Below are 19126 nucleotides of genomic sequence, written 5' to 3'. Positions count from 1 at the left end.
CTTCATTTATAAGGTTTTAAGGGAGAAGGCTTTCCCACCAGTCTTCGTATTCAGAATTTTTCGCCAGTGTGCGTCTTCATGTGTCTCTGCAGGGATATGAGACACCTGTAGGCTTTTTCACACTGCTGACATTCGTACGGTTTCTCTTCACTGTGAGTTATCATGTGTCCTTGCAAAGATCTCGGATACCTGAAGGCTTTCCCACACTGCTGGCACTGATAAGGCTTCTCTTCACTGTGTGTTTTCATGTGTTCTCGAAGGGATGAAGAAGTGATGAATGCTTTCCTGCATTCTGTACATTCATAGGGTTTTACTCCACTGTGTGTTTTCACGTGTTTTCTGAAGTACTTAGGACAACTGTAGGATTTCCCACAATCATTACACACATAAGGCTTTTCTCCTGTGTGTATCCTCACATGTCCTTGCAGGGATTTGAGATAGGGGAAAGCTTTGCCACACTGCTTACATTCATAGGGCTTTTCTCCACTGTGTGTTCGCATGTGTTCCCGAAGGTAAGTGCACCAGCTGAAAGCCTTGCCACACTGCTTACACTCATAGGGCTTCTCTCCAGTGTGCATTCGCACATGTTCTCGGAAGTGTGAGATGCCAGTAAAAGCTTTCCCGCATTCTTTGCACTTATAGGGTTTCTCTCCAGTGTGAGTTCTCACGTGCCGTTTAAGTTGGCAATAATAACTGAAAGATTTCCCACACACGTCACACATATAGATTTTCTGGCCATATTGACCTCTCTTATGTCCCTGAAAAGTGAGAGCTTTTCCAGATTTTTTACAGTCTAAGGATTGTTTACTGCTGTGACTCTTCATGCATCTCTTAGATGCTCTCCCAGCATCTTGACATTTATCGGGTTTCTCTATAAAGTCTGTTTCCCCAGCAGGGCTGAGGCACAAGACACAGCTGCAGGTTTGTCCACATTCCTCACATGTATAAGGTTTTTGCCCAATGGGAGACTTTTGCTGATTCTTCTTGAAAGAATGATCCCTGAAGGCTTTTCCACAAGTAATGCATTGATGAGGCTGAATTTTAGTCTGATAACTCTCATGCACAGTAACATCTATAATCTTGTTTGGCGTTTTTAGACATTGATGATCTTCTTTACCTTCACAGAGACTTTTCACCAAATGATTTCTGGTCAAAACAGGAAGTGAATTATTAGGGATTAATGATTTCTTTATGGTTATTCATTATTATTTTGACTATATATTTGTGATTTTCAATTAATGGGCATGTTTTCAGCACTCTCTGCAATGTGAGAAAGTGCAACAAAGGTTAATGCTCTGGTTGAGGGCTCAGAGAGAGCCATAAATTCAGTGTTTTTTACATGAGGTTTTCTAATCATTGTTTCCTACTGAATTAAGTTTCTGATGCTCAGTGCCTATAGCACACTTATAAAAGTATTGTTTTGTAAAAATTCTTGAGTACACAATTGTTTATTAGCTAACTTTACAATTGTTAAGCTAAGTTTACACCTTCCTTTACCATCACATGAGTCTAACACTCTGCTGAGATCCCTCATTCCCCTTCTCCCTGTGGGAGTGCTACTCACCTCACACGCCTCTCCTGAGTTAGATGCTGATCTCGTAGGTTATGAAATGCCCAGTTTTCTCCTAAAACAGACCTAGAGTCATTTCTTGTGAATCTTACAACTTCCCATTCAATACATAGTCCAGTCTCCAAAATATCCCACTGAGGACTTGATATACTGACTTTAACTTGAGGGCAAGAACCTGCAATAATTGGAAGCATAATTAAATCATTGGGAAAGAAATGGTGGGGGAAAGGAAAGAGAGACCATACCTAGATTTCTCTCCATAGACTCATTCAAAAACGTAATATAATTTTATAAAGGAAGAAAGGAGATGTGTGATATTGTGGACACACACACACATTTGGTCACTGAGATGACCAACATGTACTTCTCAAATAAACTGGATCCTTATCCACAGTTTCCTGCTCAGGGATCTCAAAACCCTTGGAATTTCCTGAGCAATAAAAGCAACAGAATAATATGTGGTCTCTTGTGCTCATTTCCAGAAAATGCTTCAGGATCAGAAAGGTGAAATAGGTTTCCTATGATTCATAACAAGCCTTTTCCATCCCAATTGAGTTTATATTAATGAAAGAAACTGTTGCAAAGAACCTGAGTATGGGGACTAATTGCCAATAAAGACAAGCACGTGATTAAAGGGTTTAAACTTTCAGTCCCACCCATATCCCCCAGCACCCCCAAAACCTCTGGGGGTGAGGGGGCAGCTAGAGATCAAATCAACTGGCAATGGCTTGTGACTTCATCAACCATGCCTATGTAATGAAGGCATGAAAAAAAGGTTTGGAGAGCTTCTAGGTTGATGAACACATAGAGATGTGGTGAGACTGGCACCTGGAGAAGCAAGGAAACTCCTTTTCAAATCTAGATGCATTTCTTATATGTAGCTGTTCCTGAATTATATCCTTTAATAATGAACCTGTGATCTAGTAAGAAGCATGTTTCTCTGAGTTTTGTGAGCTATATTAATATATTAACTGAACCCAAGGAGAAAGTGATGGCCATCATAGGGAAAATAAGTCAAAATGGCAGTCTGTTCACTAGTAAGTACCTCACAGAAGTAGAAAGGAACTGGGCAAAATGCACTTTTCAAAATGATCCCTTTGTCAGAGGAGCTCCAAAAAGACTTCAAGTGGACAAGAATGGACGAAAACTCCAAGAAGGAAGCCAAGTTAATGACACCTATCACATTCTCAGAGACCTGAGTTGTGCTCCTAACGGGTATGTCCAAATATCCCTCCCTGACCCAGAACCTGCTCCTCCCGAGCAGGTGTGCTCCCTGGTGATCGCAGGTACAGAGGCCCTGAATGAAGTCCATGGACCCAGCTGCCTCTGGGAGGTGGAACAGAGTGCAGTTGCCAAAATGCTCCTAGAGAATGCTCCTCATGGGGTGGGTGAAGGACAGGTTAAGTGTAGGTTTAACTGCAGCAAGATCATCTCAAATGTGTACTGATCACAGGATACCTTTCACAGGGTGAAAACCATTATGCTTCTCTCACTGCCCCAAGGTGACACTGGACAGTGTGGTCAGTTGTGAAATTAGGGAGCCTCAGGATTCTGATCAAGAGTAGTAAAAATCAATTCAGTATAGTAACACTATCATGGAAAAGCTATCTACTCTAGGTAGGTTCTAAAAAGGTGGGGACCATGTTTGCCATTTTTTTCAAAATATTCCCATCCTCATCACTCATAAGAAAAGACATTGTAAGAAGTAACTGTTCGCTAAAGACTTAGTGCAGGGAGGAAGCTGTCCTCACCCACAGTGGCCAGGTTCCTGCAGGTCTCCAGCATCACATCTCTGTAGAGCTTCCTCTGAGCAGGGTCCAACAGTTCCCACTCCTCCAGGGTGAAGTTCACAGCCACGTCTTCAAAGACCACTGAGTCCTGAAATAGCCATATATTCTGTGTCAGCGAGGCTCCTTCTTCACCCCCGAGTGTGGGAGGATGGGGAGGCTGACAGGTGGGAACTGGACTCAGTTCCTAGGACTCCTGAGCTCATACTCTTGCAGGAAATGATCACATGCCAGCAAATCTAATGCAGGTTCCTCAGTGACGGTGAGTGCTGGACACTGAAGCAAAGTGTAACAGCAATAACTGATAAACACACACATAATGAAAAAGAACTGTTTTTAATGAAACAGAGCAGATCATGAGAGTGGACAAGTACTGAAAATGAAATCATTATTCAGATGACTTGGAAATGGGTATGTGGCCTGCTTGTAAGTTATTTCCTTGATTCTCCAAGAATGGGAGCATACTGTCAGGAGGTTGTGGACACAGATTTTCCAGGACTGCTGCATCTGAACAACTTTCACTTTGACTGAAACAGCATATAAAAGCCTGGTCTGGTCCCCTCATATCCGACAGAAACAGACACACAACCCTCTGCCAGGATGAAGTGGACACCAAGGGCATAGACACAGGTCAGGGTCCAGGGCCTGGGACACCCATGGAGTTAATGTGAGGTTAAGAGGAAACCTGGCTCCTGAGGGATTGGTTGAGCTAGCAGGGTCTCTCAGATAGATAACCAAGTGCCCAGAGTACAAGGAAGATGTGCCACAAAGAAGAACTGCAAAAGATCTGATGGCAACAGAGTCGAAGGTAATTTGAACAGAGAGAAAAAAGACACCTAATTATTATCTTTAGGACAATATAGGCTGACACCACACCCCTGAAATACAAAGCAAACGATTATTTTTATAAATTAGAATTTTAATCAAAGATATATTCTGGAAATCTAAATGATAAAATTCCTACTATATCAGCTACAAAGACAAGGCTACCTCACCTTGGGCTGCAACTGGGGTTTGCTAATCAAAAATGTGGAATATTAGGTAGTTTGCTAGTGGTCCTGGGGTTAGGACTCAGCGCTTTCACTGCCTGGTTGCTCAGCTGGCTCCCTAGTCAGAAAACTAAGATCCCGCAAGCTGTGCGGTGTGGCCAAAGGGAAAAAAAAAAAAGGGACATTAGTCATCAAGGAAATTCAAATGAAAACCACAGATACTTCTTCATACCCACTAGGAGAGCTGTAAGACAGACAAGCAGTGTTGGCGAGGATGTGAGGAACTTGGAACCCTCAACTACCACTAGAGAGAAGGTAAAATAGTGAAGCCACTTTGGAAAACAGTTCAGCAAATCCTGAAGATTATTAACACAGCACCATATAATAGCGATTCCACTCTAGCTAGCTATCTACCCAAGAGAGGTGAAAGTAAAACACCAACACAAAAACGAATACACACAAACATTCACAGCCACATGAGTTGTGACAGCCAAAACGTGGGAACAACTCAGAAGGCCATCAACTGACTTGGATAAACAAATTCAGCTAATCTCACAATGGGACATTACTGGAAACAAGAGGAAGGAAGTACTGATCCATAGCAAAAAAATCAATGAACTTTAAAAACATTATCAGAACTCACAAATGCCCACTGGCAGTATCATATCACTGCAGACTGCAAACTCACAGAAACAAATCTCAGTGTATTTTGATCAAGCAAAACAAGCAGATGAAATGTAAATGTTTAAACACATCTTTTAAAAATATAATCAACTTTTAAAAGCTGAGAAGGTGAGGAGCAGGGACATGTTGGTATGTGTCTGCAGGAGTACAAGCCTTGGAACCTGGACAGTTGGGTGTGAATCTGAAAGAACCTGTGAGTGGCAGCAAGGTCTGTGTTGCATGGATGTGTGGGTCTGGGGGTAAGCAAGTGCGGCATGTGACTGAAAACATCAGTGTCTGAGAACATCTGTGGTAGTATTGTGGGCCACTGGGCATGTTTGCGTAGGTACCAGGTGGCACACACCTGACTGTGATTTTCAGGGTTCACTTGTTCGCTCAGTTCTTATCTGCGTGCATCCATGCTCAGTGGTGTTTGATTCTTTGCAACTCCATGGACTGTAGCCCGCCAGACTCCCCTGCCCATGGAATTCTCCAGGCAAGAATACTGGTCTGGGTTGCCTTTCCCTTCTCCAAGGAATCTTCCTGACCCAGGAATCAAACACAATTCTCCTGCATTGCAAACAGGTTCTTTACCACCTGAGCCACCAGGTTCTTACCTACTGAGCACTTAAGCCTAAGGAGCTGGACATATAGCAGTGGACAAGGCAGGCCAAGCACCCTGCCTTCTTGGAGCTTGCCTTCTGGCAGGAAGACAGGCCATCAGTTCAGTTCAGTCACTCAGTTGTGTCCGACTCTTTGCGACCCCAAGAATCACAGCACGCCAGGCTTTCCTGTCTATCACCAACTCCCGGAGTTCACTCAAACTCATGTCCATCGAGTCGGTGATGCCATCCAGCCATCTCATTCTCTGTCGTCCCCTTCTCCTCCCACCCCCAATCCTTCCCAGCATCAGAGTCTTTTCCAGTGAGTCAACTCGTCGCATGAGGTGGCCAAAGTATTGCAGTTTCAGCTTTAGCATCAGTCCTTCCAATGAACACCCAGGATTGATCTCCTTTAGAATGGACTGGTTGGATCTCCTTGCAGTCCAAGGAACTTTCAAGAGTCTTCTCCAGCACCACAGTTCAAAAGCATCAATTCTTCGGTGATCAGCCTTCTTCACAGTCCAACTCTCACATCCATACATGACCACTGGAAAAACCATAGCCTTGACTAGACAGACCTTTGTTGGCAAAGTAATGTCTCTGCTTTTTAATATGCTATCTAGGTTGGTCATAACTTTCCTTCCAAGGAGTAAGCATCTTTTAATTTCATGGCTGCAATCAGCATCCACAGTGATTTTGGAGCCCCCCAAAATAAAGTCTGACACTGTTTCCACTGTTTCCCCACTATAAATGTTATCTGGCTATGCTGCATAAGTGGGATAGAAAAGGACAGCAGGGTGAGAGACAGGGAGCTGAGGGCAGGGTGCAGGTTAAGAAGCGTATTGGTATGTGTGTCCAAGTGTTCATCCGAGAGTGGTGTCTGAGTGTGTGTGTGTCCCGGGAGCAGGCCGCCATCTGGCCCTCAGCCCAAGTGTCCCCCCCACATCCATGTGCCCTACTTGGCTCCTCCATCCCAGGCAGCCCTCCCCACTGCCCCATGAGCTCCCCAAATGAGTGAGAGTCCCAGCATGAGCCATCCAGCCCATTCTCTCAATGCCACCCAGTCTAGACGCCCTTGCCTTCCCCACATCTCTGTCTCACTTGGTGCCCTCCTTACCCCACCCAGCACCGCATCAGGGCTACCACTGGTAGTGTAATGGGTAGAAGGTTGCTGCTGCTGCTAAGTCACTTCAGTCGTGTCCAGCTCTGTGCGACCCCATAGACGGAAGCCCACCAGGCTCCCCTGTCCCTGGGATTCTCTAGGCAAGAACACTGAAGTGGGTTGCCATTTTCTTCTCCAATGCATGAAAGTGAAAAGTGAAAGTGAAGTCGCTCAGTTGTGTCCAACTCTTAGCGACCCCATGGGCTGCAGCCTACCAGGCTCCTCTGTCCACGGGATTTTCCAGGCAAGAGTACTGGAGTGGGGTGGGGTGCCATTGCCTTCTCCGGGGTAGAAGGTTAGAGACTGTCAAAATGGCACTGGGGTAATAACCTAAAACAACAGGGCTAGACTCATGCCACAGGAAAAAAAAAATTTTTTTTAAATTAAAAGTAAAAACTTATTGTTACTAATACTAGTTTTCTTTCTCAATTATGTCTATAAAAATGTTTTAGTGGATAAATTCCAAAACATTTAATGACAATAGTAGAAAGAAAGAAATGGAGCGATGAGCCATATCCACAGAAGAGACCATGTCACCTTCTCCCAAACGTTTAAGAATTTTATGAAAGTACCATTCCAGTGTACAACAAGGTTTCTTTTAGGGCTGGTTTGTTTTGCTTTGTTTAACTTAAAAACCACTTCTAAAAACTGAAATAAAAGATGAATTTCTAAAAACAACCAAGATTTTCTATGGAGTAAGGTGGTGGGATGTTTCCTAATGTATATTGAAACGTTTTAAACTACAGTGATTATGACAGGATGGCATTAACAGAGGGATGGATAGATACACCTATGGAAAAAATCACAATGCACAGAAACAGGCCCAGCTGGATCTATGCCAGGGCATGTGCTGCTGGGAGGGGGCTCCTGACACATGGGGCAGCAGCTATCTCCCAGGGGAGTAAGAAATCTTTTCTCTTATAACTACATGTACAATAACCAATTCACTGTGGACTTAACTGTGAAAGAAGAAAGTAGGACACTATGAGACACTACAGGGAAACACATTTATGACTTGAGGATAGGATGAGTTTTCTTATATATGGAAAAAAGAGTAAGCTACAAAGGAAGAGATGGATAAATTCCATCCAAGTCTATTAAAGTTAAGAATTACCCAAAATTGGGGTGGGGGTGGGAGGGAGGTTCAGGAGGGAGGGAATATATGTATATTTATGGCTGATTCACTTTCTTGTAAGGCAGAAAGCAACACAACATTGTAAAGTAATTATTCTCCAATTAACAATGAATTTTAAAAAGTAAAAAATCGAGAGAAATGATAACTCACAATCTAGGAGAACATATTTGCCATACCAAGAAATGAAAAAAGATGAATGTCCACAGTATGTAAATAAAACATAAGAAATCAGTAGACATACAAATGAGTTCAAGGTGAGGAAACTATTTCACAGAAGATGAATTACCCATTGAAAGAAATGCTCACCACCAATGGTTATCAGTAAAAACCAATTCACTATCACAAGTAGACCCCATTTCACACAAAATGGACACAAAAGATGAACAAAATTAAGTTGGATTCTCCAAGTGCTAGAAATGGCATGGAATAAACACTCAACTCCAGTCACCCCTCTACACTTCTATTTCTAACTTATCTATAATCTACAATCCCACAATTTTTCTCCTAGATATAAAATATTTATACCTTGCACTTAGAGTTCCGAGAAGGCAATGGCAAGCCACTCCAGTACTATTGCCTAGAAAATCCCATGGATGGAGGAGCCTGGTAGGCTGCAGTCCGTGGGGTTGATAAGGGTCGGATACGACTGAGCGACTTCACTTTCACTTTTCACTTTCATGCATTGGAGAAGGAAATGGCAACCCACTTCAGTGTTCTTGCCTAGAGAATCCCAGGGTCGGGGGAGCCTGGTGGGCTTCCGTCTATGGGGTCACACAGAGTTGGACACGACTGAAGTGACTTAGCAGCAGCAGCACTTAGAGTTGGGAGACAAAAAGGAGAATAACAGCACTGCTGACAAATCAAAAATAAATGTGAGGGACTTCCCTGGTTGTGTAGTGGCTAAGACTCCATGCTCTCAATGTAGGGGACCTGGGTTCGATCCCTGGTCAGGGAACTAGGTCCCACATACTGCAACTAGGAGTTCACATGCTGCAACTAAAGACCCATGTGCTGCCAAATACATTTTTTTTTTTAATGTGAGACAACCCAAGCCCCACAAGGACTGGATGGAGGAGTTAACTGGGGGAGCCCTTCCTTTGACATGAGCACGTTTGAAACAGATGGACTGAGAACCACAGAGAAGTCTTCTGTGTGCCGCTACTGGTGTGGAACTGGTCACCTTCACTTACTACAAATGCAGCAGAAGCAAAACCAAATAAAACACCGCTGGTGATGAGGGACACCTGCAAAGCTGCAAAGAATAAAAAAAAGATCAGGACAATTGTCATCCAGGGGGCTGATTGCTGGGAGGTGCTATCAACCAACCAATGAATAAAAACCTATACCTCAAAGACAACCAACAGACACCAACATCAAAATCACACAGGGAATTATCTGGCAAGGGTTTTAAAGCTATAGAAAATACTTCAATGAGTAATTACAAACACACTTGAAACAAAAAATTGAAAGTCTCAGCAAAGAAATAAAAGCTACAAAGAAGAACCAAATGGGAAGTTTAGAACTGAAATACAGTAACTGAACTAAAAAACTGGATGGTTTAAAATACAGCGTGAATATGACAGAGAAAAGAATCAATCAACTTGAAGGTAGGACATCAGAATTTAACCAAACTGATTTAAGGCATTAAATCTGATAGAGTCCCTGAAGAACTATGGATAACACTGTACAAGAGGCAGTGATCAAAACCATCCCCAAAGAGGCAGCATGGTTGTCTTAGGAGGCCTTACAAATAGCTGAGAAAAGAGAAGCAAAAGGCAAAGAAGAAAAGAAAAGATATACCCATCTGAATGCAAAGTACCAAAGAATAGCAAGGAGAAAGTCTTCCTACGTGAACAATGCAAAGAAACAGAATGGGAAAGACTAGAGATCTCTTCAAGAAAAGTAGAGATACCGAAGAACATTTCATGCAAAGATGGGCACCATTAAGGACAGAAACGGTATAGACCTAACAGAAGCAGAAGATATTAAGAGATACACAGATATTAAGAATACACAGAAGAACTGTACAAAAAAGATCTTAATGACCCGGATAATCATGATGGTGTGATCACTCACCTAGAGCCAGACATCCTGGAATGTGAAGTCAAGTGGGCCTTAGGAAGCATCACTACAAACAAAGCTAGTGGAGGTGATGGAATTCCAGCTGAGCTATTTCAAATCCTAAAAGATGATGCTGTTAAAGTGCTGAACTCAATATGCCAGCAAATTCAGAAAACTCAACAGGGCCACAGGACTGGAGAAGGTCAGTTTTCATTCCAATCCCAAAGAAGGGCAATGCCAAAGAATGTTCAAACTACTGCACAGTTATACTCATTTCACAAGCTAGCAAGGTCATGCTCAAAATCCTTTAAGCTAGGCTGGCTTCAACATTATGTGAACCAAGAACCTCCAGATACACAAGGTGGATTTAGAAAAGGCAGAGGAACCAGAGATCAAATTGCCAATATCCGTTGGGTCATAGAAAAGGCAAGAGAGTTCCAAAAACACATCTACTTCTGTTTCACTGATTACACCAAAGCCTTTGATTGTGTGGATCACAAGAAACTGTGGAAAATTCTTAAAGAGATGGGAATACCAGACCACCTTACCTGCCTCCTGAGAAACCTGTATGCAGGTCAAGAAGCAAAAGAACCAGACATGGAACAACAGACTGGTTCAAAATTGGGAAAGGAGTATGTCAAAAGCTGTATATTGTCACCCTTTTATTTTAATTTACATACAGAGTACATCACACCAAGTGCCAGGCTGCGTGAAGCACAAGCTGGGATCCAGACTGCCAGGAGAAATATCAGTAACTTCAGATATGCAGATGACACCACCCTTATGGCAGAAAGTGAAGAGGAACTAAAGAGCCTCTTGATGAAGATGAAGATGAAAGAGGAAAGCTGACTTAAAACTCAACATTCAAAAAACTAAAATCATGGCATTTGGTCCCATCACTTCATGGCAAATAGATGGGGAAACAATGGAAATAGTGACAGACTTTATTTTCTTGGGCTCCAAAATCACTGCAGATGGTGACTGCCACAACGAAATTAAAAGACCCTTGCTCCTTGGAAGAAAAGCTACAACAAACTTATACAGTGTATTAAAAAGCAGAGACATTACTTTGCCAACAAAAGTCCCTCTAGTCAAAGCTATAGTTTTCCCAATAGTCATGTACAAATGTGAGTTGGAGCATAAAGAAGGTTGAGCGCTAAAGAACAGATGTGTTTGAACTGTGGTGTTGGAGAAGGCTTTTGAGAGTCCCCTTGGGCTGCAAGGAGATCAAACCAGTCAATCCTAAATGAAATAAAATCTGAATATCCATTGGAAGGACTGATGCTGAAGTTGAAGCTCCAATACTTTGGCCATCTGATGCAAAGAGTTGACTCACTGGAAAACACCCTGATGCTGGAAAAGATGGAAGGCAGGAGGAGAAGGCGACAACAGAGGATGAGATGGTTGGATGGCATCACCTACTCAATAGGCATGAGTTTGAGCAAACTCCGGGAGATGGTGAAAGACAGGGAATGAAAGACAGGGAACCCTGGTGTGCTGCAGTCCGTGGGGTCACAAAGAGTCGGATGTGACTGAGCGACTGAACAACAACAATCTGAACAACGGAGAGAAAACCGACAAAAAATAAGTGACAAGTGTCTTAGAGACCCGTGGGACAAACACAAAGCATTAGCAACACTGGCGTCCCAGAAAGAAAGGAAAAGAGGATACAACAGGAAATTAACAATAGATTTAAAGGACTTCCCTGGTGGTCCAGAGGTTAAGAATCCACTTGCCAGTGAAGGGGACATGGGTTTGATCCTTGGTCTGGGAAGATCCCACAAGCCGAGGGGCAACTACACCCGTGAATCACAACCACTGAGCCTGCACTCTAGAGCCTGGGAACCACAAGAGAAGCCTCTGCTCACTGCAACTAGAGAAAGCCCAAATGCGGCAATGAAGACCCAGCACAGCTCCAAAATAAGTAAATGGTTCTTTAAAAAACTGTACACACACATAAGCAAGTGTACCTGAAAAAACAAAACCCTACACCTTCACGTAATGGAAGAAAAATATCTTACACACTTGTACACTGAGTCACAGGGCAGAAGACTCATCGAGGAAACAAAAGGGAAGAGCAGCCAAGTGTGAGCCGCTCAGATCAGCAGCCTGCTGCCCATGGTGCACAGGAGACCCCAAGTCAGAAGGCCAAAGTTGTGTGAACTGGGGGCCAAGGGGGTGCCCCCAGGGCAGGGGGAGGGACTGAGCTTCCCCGTGGTGGTAAGAAAAGGCCCCTCCTCTGAGCTTCAATTTTCACCTGGAGGAAACCCTCAAGTTCATCCCACCCTCTCAGTTGCAGTTGAACCCAAGGAGACTTCACCATGTCTGACCGTCACACTCACTCAGGGCACACACCTCACAATCCACCAACTCCCTGGATGAGGCCAAAAGCAAAGGTCAGGAAACAACCAGCCTTAGGGGACACATCACCCCAAGCACTTCTGCAGGTAGATCCCCTCCCCCACCCTCCTGCCATTAACAGCTCTTTCTGTGGTGGTTCTACGGTAGAGGACACCCATGTGGGGAAGGGCACCAGCAAGACCCCAGGGCACCTTCCTTCCTCTCGTTCCCAGGCTCAGCTTGTCCCCAACCCCAGGGGATGCACCAGCTTTGGGTCATTTACAGGAGACATGATGCCCCATCTCTGTGAATGAGGGTCTGTAAAATTGCTGCTTCCTCCTGTGTTCCTGGATAACGCAGGGGAGGGAAATTTTAGGGCAGGTTTCTGGTTTGAGAAACTGGTTACTGCTCATCCCTTTGAGAAGACAGGCATCAGTTCACTAACTCCTCATAACAACAAGCTGTGACTCATCTAAAAAGAAGTGAGCAAGTCTCCATAGCACAGGTCTCTGTTCCCAGAATTTCTGTCTGCTGACTGACTAATAACAGGAAGTGGACCAGTACCAGACACCCTTCATGGAAGAATTGCTAAGATTCCTAAGAATCTTTTTCAATCACATTTCCACCCACTTCACATGAAGGGGTGGGAATGCCTGCATTTCTGGCAATTCTAATGGAGGACAGAACATTCCCTTCTCTCCAGAGGCATCTCTGGTTAAGTCCCAAAGAACCAGGAGAATCCAAGCCTTCAGGAAAGAGCAGAGACCTGAGATGTTACCACCCTCACTGAGGAGAACCCAGGCAAGAAGAATTCAGTATTTTACACCTGCTGAAACCGGAAGCTGGAGGAAGGGAAGTTATTTGTGCTGAGCTGGACCAGAGGAGGCTGCTCCCCCATATCAGGGGACAACGCTGAACCCTCTGTGAGCTGTGTGCTCCTGGAAACATGTATGGAAGGTGAAAGGACCCTCCACACTTCGGTGTTCTGGAAAATGGGAAGCTACAAGAAACTGCCCCACTTGATTCAGAGAAGACTCACACGGAGACCCTTTGTTTATTCAGGGCAAGGCCAGATACCGTCCCCCAACACCAAAGCCCCATTTCCGCCTCATTATGATCAGGGGACCTGCTTGCCCCAATGACCACGCAGAACAAGTGCTTGTTGGCCAAACTTTGGTTCAGCCCCTCGACTTCCCCCTGAACTTTGGCCTGCTTCACCCCAGCCAGCACACAGATCCCTAACGACAGGCTGGCCTCAGGGATCTACTGTCCAAGCACCACACCTCGCCCTTCCTGGTTCTGGCCACTCCTCTCTGTAAAAGGAAAATTCTCCTTGCCCAGCTCTTGAGACACTTGCAGATCTTAGGGTCACATGTCCTCCCTCCTGCAGGGTCCCCTGTGTCTGGTGGAACAGACCCTTCTCCCTCTGGAATAAGTCATTTGAATAAAGGTCTCTTGTTAGAAGGTTTGGGTTGTTTCAATGCCACAGTCTTGACCAAGTGTTCTCAATGGCCCATGTGAAAATCAAGAAAGTGAAAACTACTTAAAAAGAATAAAGGGTGGAGCCAGAAGGGAGAGCCTCACCCAGTACCACTTGACATCAATTAGAGGAAGAAATGTGGACTGTGGATCCCAAGAGAAAAATGGAAAACAAGAAAGAATCATCAAGTACAGCACCCAACAGAAAAACATGTATATACACTGCATCTTCTCAAGAAATTGACTACCCCAGCAACTAGCCAATGAGAAAAATTGAATTTTCCATTTTCTTCATGGATTTTATTACACCAATACAACCCCTGCCAATTCCCTCCTTTCTCCCCAATGCATAAGTTTGCTGGACTTGCTTATAGCTTTTACTATACCTTGTCTGTCCCTAATTGCAATTTTTTGTTGTTCCCCAATAAATCCATTTTTCCTAGTTACGCTTACTCCTTGGAAAGAAAGTTATGACCAACCTAGATAGCATATTAAAAAGCAGAGACATTACTTTGCCAACAAAGGTCCGTCTAGTCAAGGCTATAGTTTTTCCAGTGGTCACGTATGGATGTGAAAGTTGGACTGTGAAGAAAGCTGAGCCCCGAAAAATTGATGCTTTTGAACTGTGGTGCTGGAGAAGACTCTTGAGAGTCCCTTGGGCTGCAAGGAGATCCAACCAGTCCATTCTAAAGGAGATCAGTCCTGGGTGTTCATTGGAAGGACTGATGCTGAAGCTGAAACTGCAATACTTTGGCCACCTCATGCGAAGATTTGACTCATTGGAAAAGACTCTGATGCTGGGAGGGATTGGGGGCAGGAGGAGAAGGGGACGACAGAGGATGAGATGGCTGGATGACATCACCAACTCGATGCACATGAGTTTGGGTAAATTCCGGGAGTTGGTGATGGACAGGGAGGCCTGGCGTGCTGCGATTCATGGGGTCGCAAAGAGTCGGACACGACTGAGAGAGTGAACTGAACTGTTATTTTTAAGATCAACATCCATTTTTTTAACCCAAACTTTACTCCAAGCTTCTCTTCCCAAATGCCCCTGACTCTGGGTCACTCCGCCCCTACAACTCCCAAACTGAGGACCACTGAGCGGCAGAAAAAGTCCCCCCTGAACTGGGCCGAGGATGCCCTGACCACAGGACCTCTGATTCTGTCAATGAGCCTTCCTCACACAGAAAAGTACATTTCCGTGTGGTTGGTGACGCTGGCACATCCCTGAGATCCGAGCCTCGGCGCTCTGGCAACAGCATTTGCGAAAGAGTCTCTCTGACAAATTGAACTTGACTTCATCTGTCAGGTCCCGGATAGAACCCCAGAACCGGATCATCCGCTCCGGACGTTGCCTCGTCCTCAGCCAGACATCCGACAGGCCAAGGACCCAGTCGGAACTCACGAGACCCCACATCGCGGTCGAGGGCCGGAGGCACGAATTGGGACCCGGGAGCCCCGCGAGCACCGGAAAGGAGTAGGAGGCCAGCAAGCGAAACGAAGAGGACGTTGGAGACTACCGCCCGGCCAGTTCGAACCAGCCCCAGCCAGTCTCAGCGCCTACCCTATGCACTCACCATTTCAGTCCCTCCCCCCGCATTCAGGTGGCTCTCTCTGTGGCCCTGCAGCCCAATGGCTCAGGCAGGTCAGAGCGACAGCGAGGGAACACCGAGCGTCCCGAGAGGTGGTTGCGATGGGACGCCCTGGCAGCAGAGAGCGACGTCACCACGTCGGCGAACGTGCCCACACCCGTCCCTGATTGGATGTGCCTCTGGGAACACCCCCTTCCGGGCCTTGAATGAGAACTGGTGAAGGACTAGATTGTGAGGGACAGGCCGGCTGGAGGCCACGTGCTCAAGCAGGGCGGAAGTATGGGTAGTCGGCTTCAGCCCTTTACTCCCTGGCTTATGTTCCAGGAGACTTGGCAGCGCCGGTGAACTCAAAGCCGAATGTACCCTTGGCCAGACGGACACAGCATCAGTTCACAGGTTGCAGTCCCCTTTTCCCCAACATAAAAGTGCCACTCAGTTCCTTTCAGTGCTCCCTGTTCAGGGCTACCACCAAAGTCCGGGAGCCAGGACAGGACGAGGCAGGTGTGAAAGGAAAAATAAAATGGAGTCAGTATTACTAAGGGAGCGCTATAAACTGGAGCCAGGAGGCCACTGAAGAACTGGGGTTTATGCAGGAATCAGTCCAGATGGAATCTGAACTTTTCACTACTTACTGCCTTAATGCAGGCATCCAGAACATTTGCCCAGTGGTTCAGAAAGTCAAGATACTTAAACGGACCCTTCCCCTAAATAACTCATGACAGCCTGTCTCTCAAGGACACTGTGTCAGTCAGTGTCTACCATAGTTCATTCCAGGCAACTTTAACAGCCCTGTGGCTTTTCCTTTAATAAGCTTGATACTCTTTCTCCTCCCTACAACACTCTTTCAGTTTTACGCTATTGATGAAAAATTAACAGTGAATCGAATAGAGAAGATAAGAGAATTTTATTTAAGCCAACCACTGGAAAAGAGTCTGATGCTGGGAAGGATTAGGGGCAGGAGGAGAAGGGGACGACAGAGAATGAGATGGCTGGATGGCATCACCGACTCGATGGACATGAGTTTGAGTGAACTCCGGGATTTGGTGATGGACAGGGAAGCCTGGCGTGCTGTGATTCATGGGGTCGCAAAGAGTCGGACACGACTGAGCGACTGAACTGAACTGAACTGAGGATTATAACCCAGGAGATAGTTTCTTATAAAACTCTGAGGACTGTTCCACTTACTAGAAGTCTAAGGCAGTCATATACTTTTTTTTTTTTTGGTCGCTCTCTGATGCTTGTGGGATTTAAGGTTCCCCAACCAGGGATGAACCTGTGTGCCCTACATTAAAAGGTGAATTATTAACCATGGACTTCCAAAGAAGGCCTAAGTCATGTACATTTTGAGTCAAAGGAACATACATCAAAATGACACAATGACATTTCTCATAAAGTTCACCAAAAATACACAGTCTGCAGGAGATCAGCATGACCCCTGACAGGATTAGGAAAGGAATATTATCTTGGAGTTACACTACTGGTGGGAGAAGGAGGAATCAGTGAATTAGTGAAGTCGCTCAGTCGTGTCCGACTCTTTGCGACCCCACGGATTATAGCCTACCAGGCTCCTCCGTCCGTGGGATTCTCCAGGCAAGAGTACTGGAGTGGGTTGCCGTTTCCTTCTCCAGGAGATCTTCCCAACCCAGGGATCGAACCCGGGTCTCCCGCATTGGATGCAGACGCTTTACCATCTGAGCCACCAGGGAAGGAGGAATACTTTTTTTAAAATCTTTCTTGTGGAGCAGACACTCCTACCTTTGAGAAGGTCTGCTGGTTAATGGAGCCGCACAAATCAACACTAGGAAGAGCCAATATGCTTACATTTTCTTGTCATGCCTCAAAAACATAAATAGTATTCCATCAACTCAAATCCATGTCCCCCCGAATTGCAATTCTTAAGACCCCAAATAAAATTCTTTTTTCTTTAGAGAGTCAATACTGATTGCTGTTCTACACGAGACAGGAGGGGCATTGGGACCTCCTGAGGCAGAAATCAACTTGTGGGGAAAGTCACTGTGGATCAGTTCCCAGAGTACAAGATACTCTGTGGTGCTCCCTGCAGGTATGCAGAGGCCAGCCCCGCTTTGACATTTTACCTTTGACACCAGAAGGTCTGTGGTCCCACACATTTGGGCTTGACCAAGTTCTCTGTGTCCCATTTCTTACCCCACATTAGGACACTCCTCCCCACAGGATCCTGAACGTTGGGTCGCCCCCATGTCTGAGCAACACAGGTTCAGAACAAGTCCCTGGTCAGCTTCTTCAGAGAACAGGAGCCCTATCCAGTTCAGTCATGTGGGAAAACATTCTCCAGATGTCTTTGCAAAACCATGAGAAAAAAGTAACAGGAAAGAGCAACAAAAAATAACCAGAGTATACGGGCTGATTGGCTGGGGTCAGAGTGACCTGCTTGAGCAGATGGAGAGAGAGGAGTGTGGACTTAGCAATGCCCGGTCAGCGCAGGTCAGAAAGCTACTTGCACACGCACTGATTGTTTCTCTGATGTTCCTGTGGGGATCTTTGCTCCCAGCCATATGGTGCCCTTTGTACAGAAAATAACATAGAAGTTCAAAAGAAAAACATTAACTGGGGACGTGACTGGGAACATGGGAAACACGTTATCTTAAAAAACAGATACTTTCTGCATACCAAGAAGCTCAATAAAAGTGATGCGGCATTGAGTGTCGGGGCTCTTGATCCCCGAGGTCTTGAGTTCCCCAGTCCCATCTTTCTTTCTATTCTGTCTGTGTTTTCTTATGCCCTGCCGGCACCCGTCTCTCGCTCTATGTTGCTGAACTGGACTCAGCACAGCCACGCTGGTCTCGGAATCCGTACGCCTCACTAGCCCAACTTCCCTCCTGAACCCCCTCCTCTCATTGAAGACGAAAGCCCTTTGCGGTGTGGTTGGAGCCTCTGCCCTATTGCAGCAGTGTTTCTTTATCATACAGTCTCCTCGACTAGTCTGGACTTGACTTTATCTGTGAGGTTCAGGGAGGATCCGCCCCCACCGCCTCCTTTTGAGCCTAACGGCCCGTTGGGAGCCGTCCTGTCCTCCCTCCGACGTCCACGGGACCGCAGGCTGTGTCCGGACGCCCTGGACCCCGCGCAATAACAGGACAAAGCGCCATGTCCCTACCCCACGGTCGAGATGGGGAACTCTGGTCGGGACCCCGGGATAAAATGCCGGGTCCCCGCCGCCGCCGCCCCCGCCCCGAGGGGGGAAATGGGTCGGAACCCAGAACAGGACGTCGGGTCCCTTCCTTGCGGGACCCCAGGACAGGACGCTGGGTCCCCACCCCGCAACCGAGGGAGAACTTGTGTCAGGACGCGGAACAGGACGTCAGGACCCCACCTTGAGGCCGAGAGGGAGACTCGGGTCGGAACCCCGGGACAGGGCTCTGGGTGTCCACCACGCGGCCGGGGAGGGAACTCGGGCTGGAACCGCATGGGTGGGACGCGGGGAGACCCTGGCCAGCTGTCATTTTCGGCATGTTCCGGTCCGTCCAAACCGGAACTTTTCTCTCTTAAGGCCCTGAGCCATGCACTCACCATATTCTCCTCGTTCCGGGTTCTCCAAACCGTGCCCTGCGACCTCGGTTAGTAAGAGCCACTGGGACAGAACACCAGAAAATACCGGGACTAGTTCACACCAGTGTTGCGGAGGCTGAGAAACTTCCCGGGGCTGAAAGCGCACCCGTCGCGTGCCGATTGGACGGCTTTCCATGACCCGCGCACTGATTGGACGT

The 19126-nt window shown here is 46.1% G+C and overlaps 1 protein-coding gene across 1 annotated transcript; it reads right to left on the bottom strand.

Annotated features, from left to right (window-relative positions):
- Positions 1–50: 50 nt before the first annotated feature.
- LOC129559617 (uncharacterized) lies at positions 51–19056 on the bottom strand. Its single transcript, XM_055431551.2, has 4 exons — positions 18930–19056; positions 3322–3448; positions 1565–1745; positions 51–1146 (listed from the first exon to the last, which is right to left on the bottom strand). The coding sequence occupies exons 1-4, from the start codon at positions 18930–18932 to the stop codon at positions 51–53; spliced, it is 1407 nt and encodes a 468-aa protein (XP_055287526.1). The 5' UTR covers positions 18933–19056.
- Positions 19057–19126: the final 70 nt, after the last annotated feature.

Source organism: Moschus berezovskii, chromosome 8 (genome assembly GCF_049115385.1).
Source record: "Moschus berezovskii isolate FMDL1 chromosome 8, NW_MosBer_1.0, whole genome shotgun sequence".
Taxonomy (NCBI): domain Eukaryota; kingdom Metazoa; phylum Chordata; class Mammalia; order Artiodactyla; family Moschidae; genus Moschus; species Moschus berezovskii.
This window is presented reverse-complemented; position numbering and strand designations above follow the sequence as displayed.